This window comes from Sinocyclocheilus rhinocerous, unplaced genomic scaffold, assembly GCF_001515625.1.
Source record: "Sinocyclocheilus rhinocerous isolate Xijiao unplaced genomic scaffold, SAMN03320098_v1.1 scaffold604, whole genome shotgun sequence".
NCBI classification, from domain to species: Eukaryota; Metazoa; Chordata; class Actinopteri; order Cypriniformes; family Cyprinidae; genus Sinocyclocheilus; species Sinocyclocheilus rhinocerous.
The window spans coordinates 1,793,537-1,813,055 of record NW_015658518.1 but is presented as its reverse complement, the minus strand read 5'-3'; the positions used below and the strand labels follow the sequence as shown (position 1 = coordinate 1,813,055).

The following is a 19,519-nucleotide window of genomic DNA, read 5'->3' as shown; positions in this document are numbered from 1 at the left end:
TAACACACCTGAAATCCCCTGGAGCTCATTGTGTAAAACATCTGTCACACATATGAGATCAACTGCGACGAAGCACAAACTCGTGGGAATCGTGCAGAGGAAACATGGTGTCAGTGAGTCGCAGCGGTGACAGTGAAAGTTAGAGCAGTTTGTCAACATCCAGCGTTTCACTATGAAGAAATCAGAATAAACGGCTACATTCAGACACCTTTCATGTAACATTTCAATTACAACGTCAACCCGACTATCAAACGTGCTCTGGAACGCATACAAACATGCATTTAATGATGGCTTTGCTCTGTTCCAGCTGAGGGGTTTTCTACTGGCCTTGTCGGACACAGCCGATGTTGGTGGATAAGTGTGTATAACCTCAATTAAAGCATGCTCTAAGTGTCTGACAACAGCTAATATTCCTCTTCCAGCAGCGGGCCGAATTGATGTTCCTTCATTCGTCACCCCGCAGAAAAAGCAATCATGCAGTTGTCTCGCTCTGCTTAGGAGCTGGGAAGCGCTGCCTCCAGTTGCTCATTAGCATGCATCGCTAACACCCCCTGTCTTCAAGATACAGCATCCTCCCTGCATTCATCCAAACTCCCGTCTCTTAACAACGTTAAAACCCCTGCTTTAATATGCAGAGGAATCTGCTCTAATATACTTGCTCTAAAGGTGTTTTGAGGATAGTTAAACATTAAAACACACCGCAGTTATTGTTCGTCCCCGCAGATTTGCCCCCTCATGTTTGCTTGCTTGTTTGCAGAGCTCGGATTGAACAGAAAGCCTCTGTTCTGTCGGCTCTCCTGTTAGAGGTTCAACCCATAAAGCTTTAAGAAAACAGCCAGCTGTGTTACGAGATCTGACAGTCTTTAAAATGGGTATTTTTGAAATATCTGTGGTACATTTTGTAAATTCGCCAATCGTATTATATGGAAAATTGATTTGCAGACACTAAATTAGACCTGGGCTGATTGACAAACTGAAGCAGCAGTGTAAGATATTTCTGAATGGTGGAATAGCTTTCCTCTCATGTATAGTTTAAGCTACAAATGTTCTGTAGTTACAGAAATATTACAGCTCTAGATACTATGTACCAATGTGTACTTACACTGTGGTTACATACTACGGACACATCTAGTTACTATGTAAGTACACAGGTATTAGGGCCACTTAATATAAAGTGGGACCCAAATGTTTGCTTAGAGGTTTAAATCCAGTGCTAACATCACTAACATGCTGTAAACTTGCTGTTGCCCAAATATACACTTCTAAGTGCCAGAAATCTTGAAATATCAATAGAAAGTATTTCAGAACAGAACAGGAAATACAAAGAGAGAAGGAAAAGATTTTACAATAAGATTCAATTTGTTAACATTAGTTAATGCATTAGCTATCACAAACTCACAACTTTTATACCATTCAAACAATTATAAACAATTAATTATTTATAAACATATTATTTAATTACATTTTTATACATTTTTAATTACATTTTTATAGACTATATGTACACTACCAAAATCATGCCATTTTTTTATAGAAATCTTTTATACTCACTAATTTAGCTTTTATTTGTTCAGTGTAAAAATATAGCAAAACTGTAATATTAATATTATGATAATAATATTATGAAATATTATTACAATTTCAAATAACTAATAAGTTTTCTATTTTATTATATATTTAAAGTCTATTTATTTCTATGACGGTAAAGCTGAATATTTAGCCAGATCATTCTTCAGAAATCACTCTAATATACTGATTTGCTGCTCTAAAAAAAACAAACAAACAAAAAAAAAAACATTTCTTTTTATTATCAATATTGAAAATAGTTGTGCTGCTTAATATTTTTGTGGAAACAGCGATACATTTATTTTCAGGATTATCTGATGAATAGAAAGTTCAAAAGAACAGCATTTATTTGAAATAGAAATTTTTGTAATATCATAAATGTCACTGATCAATTTTCATAACTTTTTTATTTACTTCTATTTTGTAAACATAATTTTATCATATGCTATTGTTCATTATTAATTCATATGAATTCAAAATACATTAAAGACTGTTCATTTATACTTGAAATATTAAAAATAATTAGATTTTAAATGTAGAAACTGTAAGATAACTAATGCATTAACCTCCATTGATTAAACCTTGTTATAAAGAGAGGGATAAATTGCCTTATTTCAACCGATACAAAGTTTGTCCATGGCATCACCAGCTGTGGGCGGGGCCCAGGAATTTGCAGTACACCAGTAATTAAAAACATCATACAATATAACAAACAGCATATTGTTCAGCAGTCTGCCATTACTTCATATAACTTACATCCATCCAGCAATAAAAAAGAGGCACTCAAAGAAAGCACGTACCTCTCTATCGAGCTGGTGGGGTGCTATCACGGTGACAATGTCGCCTCTTTCCGGGTCGATGTAGAACATATTGGGTGAAGGTTTATCGGGCAGCTGTCTCACGATGATGTAGCGCAGTACAGCGTTGTCCGTGTTGGGATCGTCTGCGTCGTAAGCCGTCATGGTCATCACTGTAGTGCCTGCCAAAAACAGTTGAAAAACAATGAGTTATAATGGAGACAAATGGGCAGGATGCTACTCGGTTTGGTGCCAACTATATCCTTAAGGTTTTATCTGTACACCGACACCACTTGTATTGCCATTTTTCATTAAACCGCACAGCCGAACGGAACTGTAATCGATCGAACTCGGCGAGCCGAGCAAGAGAAGACGACGCACTTTGAATGAGGCTTCAGGGCAGAAAATACGAAAGAGCAAAAGTCTACTTCTAAGAAGCCCTGTTACGATTCTCCCAGCACATCCAAGTTTTATATTGTACTGCATCTAAAATAAGGATGCCGTTCTTGGCAGATTAACTGTAATCCTAGTCAATCCTTGACATATCAGTTCGCCTCCTCTCTCAGACGTGGCCTCCGGAATGAACAGCAGCTCGATGGTATCCGGAGAGAGGGCGATATCACAGTTCAAGCGACGCTGTTCATCTATTTCATTTTCCCTCCGTCTCATCTGAATGTGCTCAGCCGCAAAAGTGGGCCGCAAATGGAGCCAGAGCCTCTCAAAGTCACAGTGACCAGGCAGTGACACGAGGCTGGTAGAAGATAGAAGTCATATCTATCTCCTGAAGTTAATGGCCTCTATCAGTGACGTTAACCTCTGATCAGCCTTTACAAGAGCTCTCGCACTGTACGGCATAAATCCAGCAGGCACCAAAAAGAGAAATGAAAAAAAAAAGGGGGGATATGTGCAGACACCCTCAAATAGGAATATTAGCATCTTAGAGTAAATGAGTAAAAGGCAATTATAAGTAATTAAGGGAGAAGTGAGTATCTGCACGGGGAGAGAGACAGCGGTATTAGGCAGCGGTTAAGCAGTACACCTCTAATGATTAATTACACATGCTGAAGCGCAAAGCGGGGCTCTCTCGTGACACCGCTAGTCAGAGCGAGCGGTTCCACTTCACTGTTCGGTTACACCAAGTTATACGACCTCCGTGTTCGCAGAAACACACACTGACACACATACGAGTGTGCGCACAGCATGACTGCACACACACACAGACACATGCAACCTTTTTCTTTCTCTCATGCGCATACGGAAAGACAAGCACCCAGACAAGAGCACTCATACTGCACTTTATGAAGAGCAACATAGCACTGAAATTAAGTTTGAAAACCCTGTTATTTATTGCATGGTTTTACTCTTGTCATTTGTTTTTACAAACTAAAAAATGTAATCAAATGGCAAATAAACAGATTAATTTAATACACCAACATTGAAAAGAAGGAAGGAAGGAAGGAAGGAAGGAAGAGAAATAAATTAACCTGTACAATAAATTAATGAGGTAAAATAGCTCTAGAGAAGAAAAGAATGTACAAAGATACAATTTTAAGCGTGGGCCAGTGTATGTACATATAATTTGTATCTGATTATTTATTCATAATTACCAAAATTGGCTCCCAATATATCCCGATAGGTAGATAGATAGATAGATAGATAGACAGATAGATAGGTAGATAGATAGGTGGATAGATGGATAGATGGATAGATGGATAGATAGATAGATACCTGTATTTGTCCTACAGAAACTTCTAAACACCAGGAAAAAAATAAATAAAATAAAAAATACATTTGCCTCAAAAAGATGAAGAGCTTCTTATGTCTTTCCATTAGAGCTAAGTTAAATCAATGACTGTAAATCCTGTCAAAATGAATCTCTCAGCCAAAAGAAAACTACTAGTACTATTCCTTTTCTAAGACATTTAAGTAGAAATTGATTTCCTTGTCAGTGAAAACTAGTCCTGTCCAAACATTCTGTTTATGTATAGAATGCATTCATAATCAAGAAATTTTTTACAACTGAACAAACATTTGTGAAAGAATAGCACAATCAACCTAATCACCACAAGACCCCTTGATTCTGAATCGACATTCAATCCGGTTCCTGTAGTTCTATTAACCTGTTCTCCTCCTGCACCCTCATAAAGATCAAAAAGCTATGAGGTATTTAGCGCTCATCAATATGAACCATGACAAAAGCCATCAGCTCCCATCAGCACACACATAAATCAACAAGCAGATCTAATTGGCTGATGGGAAGGGCCAGAAAGTGAATGCAAATCACTGCTACACAATTATGAGGCAATTATGTCAAAGCTGAGCCCAATTCAGGAGCTATTGTCTTCCTTTATGAAGTCCATACTCTCCCCAGCGCCAAGCCGGAATCAATGTTAACTATATTGGAAGGTTTAATGGGAGGACCTGAAATGGCTAGACTTGAATCTGTGGATCTCCATTACTGTATTATCAACTCTGTTCATCTAATTGTGTCTATGGGATCAGTCAGAGCGAGGACTTTTTCTTTCTGGCTCTTTCTTTCTCCCTTTTAATTCCACCATCTTGTCACACTGAACAAGAGGCAGAACATTGAAATGAATAATGTCTCATAAAATGCCTGACTTGAGCGGTTAATTTGATATCAGGCTCGGTGTCTAACTCTGCATTAACTAAGGCCGAAAACATTCATTGGCATACTGAAATCAACCACAGTATGAGCAGGCAAGTAGGAGATGTGCTACATGGACTTGCGCTATATAAACATAAAAATGATATATAACAGATTTTTTATAGTTATTTTATATAAAAAAATGTACGTATTTGTCTACATTTATAAAAAAAAAAAAACAGTAAACAGTATATATAACAACAGTGTAAATGTGTGTGTGTGTGTATATATATATATATATAATTTTAAATTGGAATAATATTTCAAAATATTATATTATATTATTATATTATATTACAGTAATATTGTGAAGTATTATTCCAGTTTAAAATAACTTTAAAATAATTTTCTATTTTAATATACTTTAAAATTTCATTTTTTTCCAGTGATGCAAAACTGAATTTTCATCAGCCTTTACTCCAGTCTTCAGTGCCATGATCCTTCAAAAATCATTCTGATATGCTGAGTTATTACCAATATTGTAAACTGTTGTGCCGCTAATTATTGTTGTTATTATTATTATTTTTTTTATTTTTATTTTTTTGGAACCTGTGATACTTTTTATTTTAGGATTCTTTGATCAATAAAAAAGTTAAAAAGAATAGAAATCTTTTGTAACAATATACACTACCAAAAGCCTTTTTTTTTTAAAGAAATTCATATTTTTTATTTAGTGACACAATGATGTGTTAAATTGATTTTAAAAAAGGATAGTAAACTTATATTGTTAGAAAAGATGTCTTTCTTGAAGAATGCTGCTCTTTTGAACTTTTTATTCATCAAAGAATGTGTATACATTTTTTTTAAATACAAAAAATATCAACTATATGATGCGACTGTGAGTCATCAATCTGTGAAAAAAAAAAAGTTATGGATTTTTTTTTACATTTTTTAACAGTATATAATAATAATAATAATAATAATTCATAATTGAAACCTTTCTCATTCAGACTTTCTGTGGCTATACCTAGAGCGCTGTCTTTATCTGTTGCGCACACTGTTCTCGTCTTCTCATCCTGTTGCTCTCTGGTACAGCAGAAGAATGTGTTGTTTGGAAGATCAAGGCATTTCAGTGGGCATCTCTGCCTTCTGACAACAGCTGAAGCCCGGTGGGTGCCAATCACAGAGCCCCACTCCAGAACCGAAGGCAGTGGTGTACCATCCAAAACCGTGGGCTTCTCCACAGGGTGCCTTCCACTTCGACATTAAAACCAAGCGCTGGCTAAAAAGCTGGGCCCTTCAGCTTTTGTGGAGGAGAGGTTTTACATAATAATAACTCAAATTGTGTCACGCCATTAAAAGGTCATATTTATATCCTGATAATGACAGTTCGGGCCAAGATTCACAGAAATCAGACCATTTTTCCTTCTTTCTCAATCCGTATTTCTTCTTCTCGCTTTTTTCTTGTTCCCTCTCAAAGAATTCCACAGCTACACTAAACAATGTCACTAGTGTTCTTTCAGTTAAAAAAACAAAACAAAAAACATTTCTTATAGAAATAATCTTATACATCTTAAAAGTACATACAATCCAGTTTAACCAGGCACTCAATATGCCCCAATTTTAATCAATAAAATTAAAAATTAAAAATACAATTATTGTAGAAGCTGCTTTGTTTACAAATTATTTTGTGATATTCAGGTTTTTTCTATTTATTTATTCATTATGCATACATTTATTTTGTGTAGTGTATGGGCAAAAAAAAAACCTTCAAAATATTTTTTGTGTTAACTATTCCTTTAAAAATATTATATTTTTTATGTTAACTATTCCTTTAAAAATATTACATTGGGAAGTATGTAGACAGTAACATGATATTGTTGAAGGTAAAATATAAATATAAATCTCAGTGGTGTAACAATACCATCCCATCATTGTATGTTAGATCCCTGACAACCTAGCAGAAAACAGCAAATCACAATCAGTGCAAATTTTGCCGGAACAATTGCATTTTTAACAGTTTCATAATTCATTTAGGTGCTAAAACAATGCAAGCATGTGCAAATAAACAACACCATCAGCAGGCACAATTCATGTTTAGTCCATCTCTCTGTTTTCAGTTATACAGTGCTGTACAAAGAGAGTTAAAAAGAAAGTAAGGGCTACAGTGCGCTAACACAAGGCCGGTGTCACACGTGGCACATCCTCTATTATAGACATCCAGGGAAATCAATATGACTTCAGGATCTCATTCACACTGGGGAAGCCAGTGCACTGTGTGATGGGCTTTATAATAGGAAAGAACGGGGGGAAAGATTGAGACAGGATGAAATAATGATGGAGCAGGTGTGTGTGAGCGAGTGATCTGACTAGATACCGAGATGAAAGGGAGAGAGAGGAAGGGCGAGAGGTCTGCAGGGAAAACAGACAATGAAGCTACTGGACAAGGGATCACTGCGCTATCTTTGGACTTTGGCTAAGTTTAAAGTGCGCAAATAATGAGGCTAATCTTCTATCCGAAATCTACCAAATTATTTTTTTTGGAATGGAATGGATGGAGATTTATTCAAAGGACGTTTGAAACTTTGCGGCATATGAATTGGTGAGACTTCAAAAAGCACAAAATTCTAAATAGTGTGGCTTTTTATAGACCATCTCTGCTACATTGCGGAGGTAATTCAATACATCTAGCGGTTCTGGAGAAAGATAAATGGACTACAATGTGGAATGGAGCACAGCGGTGAAATTCGCGGCCTTCTTGCCCTGAAAGACCCAGCTTGCCTATTCTCCCTTGGTTAAAGGCAATCAAGTGAAATTCAGCGGTCTGTCTAAAAGAAGTCCGCAGGCATAGTCTGGCTATTCTACGTTCCTGTTGTTTCATTACACCGTGGCGAGTAAGCACCATTTTTATGAAAACCCCTGAACTGCTGGGCAGTCTGCAATTTACTCATTCCCTCAAAGTGTAGTCCCATGGCAGAAACAGTGCTGTATAAGGAAGAAACACTTGAAACTTCGCATTCACACATTCACACTCGTATTGTAAAATGCTGCACCTAAGCTAAAGGTTTTAGCTTTTTATAGATTATAGATTTTTATAGATATAGATTTTTTGCAAGTTACATATTTACTGCTCAACAAGTAGCTAGGTTAACACTTCATTCTCATGGTCAAGGAGATGGAATGAATGAAAGAAAAAGATATTCCTCCAAAAGAGGAATTTCTGTCAGTATTTACTCACCCTCATGTCATTTCAAATCTGAATGGCATTACTTCTGTTACGGAGCAAAATATTAGATATTTTTGAGAAAATGTAAGTGCTTTCCATTCAACAATGACTCATATGGCCCTATTTTAACTAAGCGCATGGCACAGGTGCACTTAGGGCGTGTCCGAATCCACTTTTGCTAGTTTAATATACCAACCCATGGAAGTACTGAAATCTGTTTTGTACCTTTGTAATACACTGATAACCACCAAAAGCAGGTGGTGATGAGAAAGTCACATGATGAACCAAAGCCCATCACAAGCAGCTTTTAAACACTAATATGTATAGAAGGTGCACAGTGTCATTCACACAAACACTAAACACCATAATGGTAACAAACATGAAACTGAAAAATATTTAGTAGGGAAACTTACCATTAACCAATTAATTGGTTTTTACTGTAGCATTTTACAGTCTTTTACTGTTAAAATTCTGGTCATTTTTGCAGTGTATTTACATGGCGGAATTTGCAAGATAATAGACTGAATGCTTCTCCAGGGATGAAATAGATCTGCTTTTGCGCAAGGTTAAAGTGCGTGAGCAGACAATCTACGGGACAAGCTGGAATCCACCAAAGCCCCCTGAGATGAAGCACACGTGGGCGTACAAAATAATAATCATTTACATTGTAATCCTTTTATTTTTAATATTTGGCATGTTTGTGTGCTGTCGCGTGTTCCTGTGTGTGTAATAAGCAGAGTGTGTACGCACACGCCTATAGGCGCATATTACTAGCATACCCTTTAAATAAATAAAAAATACTTCGCCATTGACTTTAGACCAGGTTTTAGTTGGTCAATGGCGCAATTGTTTTGAGTTGCCTCAAAATAGCAATGCGCCAACAATGCGCCTGAACACAGACCAGACCAGCATGCCCATGAGCAAACAGATTGGCGCAAGTGCATTTGCTATTTAAACAACGTGGCACTGGATGTGAAAATTATAACTGTGTCGGGCTGAAACTAGCAAAAAACACTTAAAAACATCTTACACACAATAATTATATGGCAAACAGTAGCTCAAGTGCATGATAGCTTGACTGACCATTGATGTTTGTTTTGTGCATCAAGCACACACAGCTTCAGTTTTAACTTTCATCAGGGAAATGTTTGGCTTCAAAATATTCCCCCCCCCTAAAAATCTTTGTTTGTGTTCATCTTAAGAAAGAAAGTCATATACATATGGGATGGCGAGAGGCTGTAATGGATGGAGGATCCCTTAAAGGGCTATTTTTTTTGTATTCCACTGTGCTGCATTTTAATTGTTGTTATGCAATAGATAGATTTTTTTGAGTGCTACTGCATTTTGTTTTGTTTTCCCCGTTTTAACCAAACCTTTGTATGTCTGTCTGACAAAACACTTCATGCAATTTATTTCACTTTGCATTGAGAAGATGATTCAATGTGATGAAACAAGTACCTCTTCTCCTGTTTTTATTTTTGCTAGGTTACTTCTACTTTTTTAATATTAAAGTACAGATTTTTTTTTGTACTTCTACTCAAGTAAGTTTCTGCCCAGATACTTGTACTTTAAATTGAGGACATTTTTTTTCACTCAATATGTTTACTTTCACTTAAGTATAATTGAATACTTTTTATACCACTGCCAAAAAAATAAACAATTTTTAAAAAGTAATCTATAATGTATTCAAATCTTCTGGAGCCATACGATAGCTTTTTGTGAGAAACAGTATTGGAACTGGATCATTCCTGAACTAATCAATCCAATTAGTGAACAGGATCAACCAGTACTTTGAAATGATTCATATAAAAAGATAGACTCGTTACCAAAGGAAGTTTCTGAATTCAATTCCCTGACTCAATGTTCCATTTCTTGAGCTAATAGCTCCCTAGAGGGCAAGATTATCCATGAACGACAGAAGTTTCTTTATATAAAGCCAATGCATGGTTTCAGAAGACCTATAAAGCCATATGGACTACTTTTTTTTACGATACTTTTATTGTTCTTTTTGTTACTGTATTTAAAAGAAGTGTCTGAATATTCTTTAAATCTTTTTAAAAGTGTTAAAAAACAGCATGCAGGTTTAGAATGACATGACAGTGAAGAAATAATGAGAGAATTTTCGATGAACTGTTCATATAAGTAGAGAACACTCAGCCATTTAATTATAATTGATTCATTCTAAAGCACCATTTGTCAGGTCCCAAAGGGAAACCAAAGAGTGTAAAACCTCCACTTTTAAGAACATTATCGATGATTTACATAAAAGGTGAACGTCAGGGCACCAGTAAAAGGCAAATAATGGACTACCAACACTTTCATTGTTTTGGTATTGTATGTAATGCATACAACAAGTGCTCATCAAGCCATAATCATTTCCACAAATCACTTCTACACTTTCCACCAAAATATTAAGCAGCACAACTGTTTTCAACATTGCTAAAAATAAGACATGTTTCTTGAGCACCAAATCAGCATATTAGAATGATTTCTGAAGGATCATGTGACACTGAAGACTGGAGTAATGCTGAAAATTCAGATTTCCCATTACATTTAAAAATTTATTGAAATAGAAAATAGTTATTTTAAATTATAATAATATTTCATAAGAACTGAGCTGCAAACTGTGTCAAACAGCAGCGTTTAACTAAATATTTCACTATAAAAACGCCCGAAGGAGACTTCTGTACAGAACTGTATCCGTCAGTCATTTCTATTTGAAATGAACAAACTGTCTAAACAACTGATTCACTAGTGCAAATAACCTATCATTGCCCCGACACTAGCACGGTTAACACACTGTTCCAACAACCACTAAAATATACCAAATACAGATTTCTTCACAAATTTGAAACTTTCCCATTTACAGTATGAAACATTTTTTTTTTTTTTTTACTAGTTCAGGAAAAGGACAGCAGTCACAGGAACAATGGTGGCAGCTGATTAAGGTGCAGAATGTCATCTCTTCCTTTTAGAGACACATTGTGTATTAATTTTCTATTAAGTTTATTACATAACATGTTCCGGTAATGCAAACGAGGCCGATATGGTGGACGAGTATGCGTACACGCAATGGAAATGGGAGTGGAATGAATATCATCAAATGGAATTGTGTTCAATTAGATAACAAATTTGTTTGTGTCTGTGCTTGTATATCTGAGGGGGAGTGCAAGAGTATGTTTACAGTCATGTTCAGATGAAAAAATCTAATTAACACCTCTGTGGGGGCTTTCTGCATTAGCTAACTGTTTCACAGTGTATCCATAAAGCAGCAGGAATCCGTTTGGATCCTGGCAGCGCGCAGCATATGTACGGTTTAATGCGCACATTGCTGCTGCTAAAACATAATGTGTGTCTTACTATGGCTGTGCTCATCAAACCAGAACGCAGAACGGCAGTCCTCAGCGGGGCAAAATTAATGTTTAAGGAGACATCAAGCTTGGGTGAAATGACATTTTGCTCAGTCATCAAGTCTTGTTGCAATGCAAACAAACAGCTCAGATTGTATCATTCAGGTTTAATGTTTGCCTGGCTTAATATAAACCTAAACTTCCTAATGCAATTCAATTCAATACAGGCAATGGAGAGTGAAGTAAACTGTGCCATGCTTTACTTAAATTCTCATCTAGACTCTAAACAAATTAAACTGCATTTCAAGATGTCTGCTCTGACATTACAAAAGAGCAAATATAACATAACATAAATTAATTAATGAGTGAGTAAGTGAGTGAGTGAGTGAGTGAGTGAATGAATGAATGAATGAATGAATGAATGATTAAGCAAGCCAGCCCATTCCAAAGTGTTATTTCACAATGGCATCATTTGTAAATTTGTATTATACAATTCATGTTTAACATTCAGAATATTTATTGCATAATAGTATTTATGGGGTAAAGTATGAAACATTAAATTAAATAGCATTCTATTAAAAAGATTAGCCATTATCAAACAAAACCTTTAATAATGGATAGTCTTTAGCATTTTTTAGCAAAACAATTATATAAATCAAACATCACACATGCTCAATGTTTTTAGACCTGGATAAGTACATTTATTTAAACATTAAAAATTGTAAACATTTTTTTTTTTTACCTGAGATTTGGACTATTTGCTTGGAAGTGGATAGAAAAAAATAATCACATAAATTCTCATGTACATCATCTCTCAGTCACAGGCAGATAATTATGATGAAGCCTTTCTAAATATATAGTCAACTGACAGAATTATTTGCTAGACTAATCCACCAAAAATGAAAATTCTGTCATTATTTACTCACCATGTTTCAAACCTGTATGGCTTTCTGTGGAACATAAAAGAGGATATTTTGAAGGATGTTAGCATTACAGTTTCCCTTGACTTCCATTGTATGGACAAAAAAATAAAAAATAAAATAAAAATACAAATACAAAGGAAGTCAATGTTGAAACTGGTTATCAACATTCTTCGAAATATCTTCTTTGGTGTTCAGCAGAAGAAAGAAATACATTTAGTTTTGAAAGGACGTGAAGGTAAATAAATGATAGGTGGACTATGCCTTTAGGGATGATTTTCTGGCTTGCTTCTTTCTACTGACCCACCACTTCCACCAGGAGCTGTAATGGTGGACTGTCTCTGACACCTCATCAGTGGTGTGTGGTCACACACTCTCTTCTACAACCTGACAGCAGGCAGCAGCCTTATGACACCTTTCTGACAAACACTCACACAATCAAGCAACTCACAACAGCAGCATGCATGCTAACACAAGCACACGTGGGGAACTCAATGAACACAGACCGAAGACTACAGCAAATAGACCACAGCATGCGAAGACACAGCTGAAATTATTCTCTCACAGAATCCACTATGCCCCTGGCCTAAAAGTGCCTGGGGAAATTATTTTCCCTTTTTTTACAGAACAAAAATTGCTCTCCGTTTCCCTTTGTGAACTTAAAAGTCAAAGTCTTTCCCCACAGCGTCCAAAGAAACTCAAAGGGAAAATAAATAATAATCTCTGTCAACATCAGGGCTGTCGTAACCCTAAAGACGGAGTCTTTGACAAAAAAAAATAAATCTTGCTTTCTGAACGAGAACATTTCATAGATTCATGAGACCATGGTCATTTACATGTCAGAGGCTTTTAGAACTTCGCCTCTTTAGAACAGAACCGCAGAGAATTACTGGGCCTGTCAACACTGAATTGCTTTCAAACCCAAGATCCTTGCACTAGAGGCATGTAAAACAAGACAGAACAAAGTTACTGAAATCCCAGATCTTTACCCGATGCGTCACCCTCCAAAACTGTTTACAGAATGCTTGACAGCTCAGGGTCAGAACCCGTCCGCCTCGGTTACTTCCTGTCGGTTGAGACCCCAGCGATGAACTGTCTCTTCTGGGGCCCGTTCTATAAAATTTGCTGTCTGTGTGGCTTAAAGAGCTCAGATGTAGTTCAGGTCCCAGGGCTCATGGAGCTGTCTAAATGAACCTCTGGTAGCCCAGTGAGGTTTAAGGTGATGTCTCAGCACACATAGGATTGCGCTGAGGATTGGTTGAAATGCTGTTTCACTTGGATCTAAAACTGATTCTGAAGAAAGGTAAATTTGCAGTGATGTAGCTTTTCAACAACATATGGACCTCCCTTAGCAAGTAACGACAGAGCATTGCAAAATGTATCAGACTGTTCTGCAACAGTTAAAAAAAGCATGGCTATTAACAATGTATAAACCTTAACTTTATGTCATTTAACTTGATACTTTGCACTCGTCAAAAGTTAGTCAATAAGATTTTTTATTTATTTATTAATTTTATTTATCAGTGACGGGTTAAACAGATCAAAATTGACAGTAAAGAAATTTACATGTCAGGAAAGGTGCTGGTATTCATCAAAAAATCTTTAAAAAAATAAAATAAAAATTAAGCAGCACAACTGTTTTAAAATAAAAAATAAATAAATAAATAAATAAAAAATGTAAAAATGCAAAACATTTCTTGACCACCAAATCTGGATATTAGAATGATTTCTAAAGGATGTGACACTGAAGACTGGAGAAATGGCTGCTGAAATTTCAGTTTTACCATCACAGGAATAATTTTAGAATTTTAGAACATTTTAGAATATACAAAAATAAAAATAATTGTTATAATATTTTACAACATTCCTGTTTTACTGTATTTTAGATCAGATAGAGTCTTGGTGAGTGTAAGAGAATTATTTCAAAAATATTTTTAAAAATCCTCAATCTTTTGAAAAGTAGTGTATATATATATTTTTTTCATTGGAAAATCTGCAGTTTTAAAAGAGCACATTCATGATGTTTTTAAAATAATGAACCATCCAAAGTGGAAACAATAGCTGTGACAGCAGTATGAAGAAAAAAAAAACCTCTTACTTAATTAAATCTGTTCACGATCTACGATACACTTAATGAAAAAAGTACTAAACTAAGTAGTCTTTTTGCTCTGCAACAAGTCCATTAATCTACTAAGGGATGTGGCAGAACTTTTCTTTAGTCTCAACGACTAATTAATCATTCTGGTCTGTATCAGCAGACAGATTAAATCACAAACCGCTGCTTGTCCTCTGCTGCGGTTTAAAGTCTATATAGTGATTTCAATCAGTTAATAGAAAAAAAAAATCACTTTCAAATTCTAAAAGCCCTCTTTAATGTTTCAAAAATCTTGTGCTTCTTTGTCTACAAGAAGACTGATTATCACTCTAGCAGAGGAAAATTATAATAACAGACTTTAACTGTAATAAAATCTTTGTTTGCCAATGACCAATCTCTCCGTCCATCAACACTGACAACTTTGCACCACCTTTCCAATGATTTTCCATAACATGCAGTAGTCTGCTGACATGTCAAGCATGAAAATTCAGTGGAGGAAGAACACACTCTCCACATGGTGACAGTCAATGAATACATATGCACCAGCCAAGCCATGATTTGGGTATGGGAATTGGAGATCTAACAGAAAAGGCTGCTTTGAAGTGCCATGTCCTCTTGTTGAGGAAGATACTAGAATTTAAAATGGTTCCATCACCAAAGAAATTGTGATGAGCTACGCCTTACCCGATAACACCCTGAGCACAGGTGTTTTACACAGGCTCCAACAACACACAACAGGCAGAAGCACAAGTGGACAAAAATGAATTTACTGAAGCAACCACGCTATTTTACCTTGTTCTTATACAGCTTTGAGCTCTTTTGGTGAACTGTGTTTCACAAGACTCTTACCCGAGCGCTCCACATTGCAATTGAAATGCTGTACCGGGTGAGCAACTGAGCAAGTTTACTACATCAGAAAAGCACATTATGTGATGGATATTTAATGCAAACATCAAATTATATTAGTTTACAAATCATGCACTGTGATCAAAGTGTTTTGAGGTCATAACACAGTATTGTGTGAGGAACCATGGAAAATTAAGTTTTTATGAATTGATAATCTGCCCCTATAATTAGTTTGAAAAGAAATGAAAGTTGTTGTTTTGCTGCCTCTAGTTTTCATTTCAACTGGAAACTGCACTGTATAGGTACAACTGTAGGTATGTTTTTGCAAAAATTTAAGTAGAGGCATGTTTTTGCAATGAGCCTGGGTTAAAATATATATACACACACATCCACACAATACTACCAGTTAAAAACTCTGTTAAAAACAAGATGGGAAGCTGTGCAGTCATGTGACCAGACCAGTTCGAATGGCAGCAGAGACAGGAAGACATGTGTCATATGTGCATGTGTGAGTGTTCAGCGTCTCCTCTCGGCTCAAGCTATACGAAGAGACAGCAGCTGATGATTTTTAAAAATCCTCAATCTTTTGAAAAGTAGTGTATTTATATTTTTTTTTTCATTGGAAAATCTGCAGTTTTAAAAGAGCACATTCATGATGTTTTTAAAATAATGAACCATCCAAAGTGGAAACAATAGCTGTGACAGCAGTATGAAGAAAAAAAAAACCTCTTACTTAATTAAATCTGTTCACGATCTACGATACACTTAATGAAAAAAGTACTAAACTAAGTAGTCTTTTTGCTCTGCAACAAGTCCATTAATCTACTAAGGGATGTGGCAGAACTTTTCTTTAGTCTCAACGACTAATTAATCATTCTGGTCTGTATCAGCAGACAGATTAAATCACAAACCGCTGCTTGTCCTCTGCTGCGGTTTAAAGTCTATATAGTGATTTCAATCAGTTAATAGAAAAAAAAAATCACTTTCAAATTCTAAAAGCCCTCTTTAATGTTTCAAAAATCTTGTGCTTCTTTGTCTACAAGAAGACTGATTATCACTCTAGCAGAGGAAAATTATAATAACAGACTTTAACTGTAATAAAATCTTTGTTTGCCAATGACCAATCTCTCCGTCCATCAACACTGACAACTTTGCACCACCTTTCCAATGATTTTCCATAACATGCAGTAGTCTGCTGACATGTCAAGCATGAAAATTCAGTGGAGGAAGAACACACTCTCCACATGGTGACAGTCAATGAATACATATGCACCAGCCAAGCCATGATTTGGGTATGGGAATTGGAGATCTAACAGAAAAGGCTGCTTTGAAGTGCCATGTCCTCTTGTTGAGGAAGATACTAGAATTTAAAATGGTTCCATCACCAAAGAAATTGTGATGAGCTACGCCTTACCCGATAACACCCTGAGCACAGGTGTTTTACACAGGCTCCAACAACACACAACAGGCAGAAGCACAAGTGGACAAAAATGAATTTACTGAAGCAACCACGCTATTTTACCTTGTTCTTATACAGCTTTGAGCTCTTTTGGTGAACTGTGTTTCACAAGACTCTTACCCGAGCGCTCCACATTGCAATTGAAATGCTGTACCGGGTGAGCAACTGAGCAAGTTTACTACATCAGAAAAGCACATTATGTGATGGATATTTAATGCAAACATCAAATTATATTAGTTTACAAATCATGCACTGTGATCAAAGTGTTTTGAGGTCATAACACAGTATTGTGTGAGGAACCATGGAAAATTAAGTTTTTATGAATTGATAATCTGCCCCTATAATTAGTTTGAAAAGAAATGAAAGTTGTTGTTTTGCTGCCTCTAGTTTTCATTTCAACTGGAAACTGCACTGTATAGGTACAACTGTAGGTATGTTTTTGCAAAAATTTAAGTAGAGGCATGTTTTTGCAATGAGCCTGGGTTAAAATATATATACACACACATCCACACAATACTACCAGTTAAAAACTCTGTTAAAAACAAGATGGGAAGCTGTGCAGTCATGTGACCAGACCAGTTCGAATGGCAGCAGAGACAGGAAGACATGTGTCATATGTGCATGTGGGAGTGTTCAGCGTCTCCTCTCGGCTCAAGCTATACGAAGAGACAGCAGCTGATGGTGCAAAACTGACGGGCCTTTCAACGCAACATCTGCTAGCGAGCTAAACATCATTAAGGCGACTCGAACGGATCTGACATCCCTGCAGTATTTTCTGCTGTGATGGGCGGCAGCCAGCCAAAAGGACAGTCGAAAACAATACAAAGAGCTCTGAATTTGACATTTCAAGTCCCAAACATTTGCATTTAGGAAAATGCCACTCAAATCTAAAGCAAGAGATACAAACAGGTTTAGCTGAACGGATTTCTTGGGGGCAACCTTATGCAACATTTTGGCATTTAAAATGGCTTTTTATTTAACTGAACATGAGCAGTATGCAATGAATTTTCATCAATAAGAAAAACACACAATGCTTTTCTTCCCAGGTCTGAATCAATTCAAAAGAAGTGGGTCCTTTCAACAGACACGACTATTAATTTTCGGGGACGGTCCATCTATTTCACAAGACTGCAAATGAAACAGAAAACCTATTAGCTCGTGTTTGTTAAAAACATACTCAAAGCAATCAATAGACCAAATATATTGAGGAAAGAGATGAAAACAGAAAATGAGGAAACCAGGTATGGAAGGAGGGAAACAGATGAATGTCAAGAAAAAAATAAAAAAATAAAAAGACTCTTGAGGAAGAAAAGGGAGAAAAAGGAAGGTGTTGATGAACAGAGTTTAAGGCAGGTGGTGCTAAATGAGATATTCAAAAAAAAAAAAAAAAAGGAAGAAGGAAAAGGAATTTGATTACGGGCGTAAAACATGCAAAAGCAGAAGAAACTGTGTTTGTGTTTATCTCAATCGCATCCTCTAAGCGTACACCAGGCGACGAGTGCCTCGGGTCAGTAATTGAGAAACCAATATGGTTCCTCAGAGATCCGACGCCTAGCGTTCAGTAACATTCTCATATCTCACAACGAGTGCGGTCCAACTTACATTTAAGATTGCATTCTACCTGCAAGCTAGAAATTATGGGAGACATTTCTTTTATGAGAAAAAAGGGGGGAAACTCATTAACATGAAGCCGTGGGATGAAGTGAAATGCATGTTTAATTTTGGAGAGTGAACAGGAAACTTGGCGAACAACATGCTAAAACTCTGCCGTCAATCAACTCAATCTCTTAATCGAACACTATGGGGTAAACTGAGGTTATACACATTGTTTACTTTCATTTAAATCTTTTTTTTTATTGCAAATAAATGCAGTCAACAGCTCAACTTACCTCTGACCACAATACGAACCAAAATTTATCTTCATTATGGCCACAGTTTCAGTGATATTTCAGTGATAAACAATGTACAGATGAAAAACTTATCTTAATTTTGCCATGGTTTAAGTGATATTTTAGTGATATACTATGTTTAAGGTACTTTGTACAGACTGATGTGAAATGCACAACTACAGCCTTTAGTCCTTGCTTGACAATGAGAATTTTGTCATCAGACTTCTGTGAAGCCAACGCTATCTCATGACCAATTTGTTCGTATTTTACGAGGTGGCTAATACGTACGACCTCATTCGTACGATTTTGTACGATTTCTGTGTGGGGTCTGTTTAGGGGCGGGGTTAGGGGTGTTCATTCGTACGAATCCCAACGAATTTGCCACCTTGTAAAATACGTACAATTTTTCACAAATCATACAAATTCCTACAAGTGAGGTCGTGCAAATTCATACGAATTAGCCACCTTGTGCAATATGTATAAATTGCCATGAGATCGGGCTGGTGGAGCACAAAAGTAGTTTAGCACAATGTTAACGTTTCCGTTTTTCTCAAATCAAATTTGCACTTTCAAACATGACAGGTTGCATTTTGTTTCGGAACAAGTCAGAATCAATAAATGGAGGCTGATCACGAAGATATGGAAATGAAAAATTAATAACAATTAATAATAATATAATTTAAATAAAAAGTAAACGTTACAATTCTGTGTTTTATATATATATATATATATATATATATATATATATATGTGTGTGTGTGTGCGT

The 19,519-nt window shown here is 36.1% G+C and overlaps 1 protein-coding gene across 1 annotated transcript in view; it reads right to left on the bottom strand.

The window, feature by feature from the left end:
* LOC107722459 (cadherin-13-like) overlaps positions 1-19,519 on the bottom strand; it is a 313,349-nt gene that overhangs the window by 84,854 nt on the left and 208,976 nt on the right. The window contains exon 9 of the mRNA XM_016530814.1: positions 2,367-2,545. Coding sequence (XP_016386300.1) covers positions 2,367-2,545 — 179 coding nt within the window. The remainder of the gene's footprint in view (positions 1-2,366; positions 2,546-19,519) is intronic.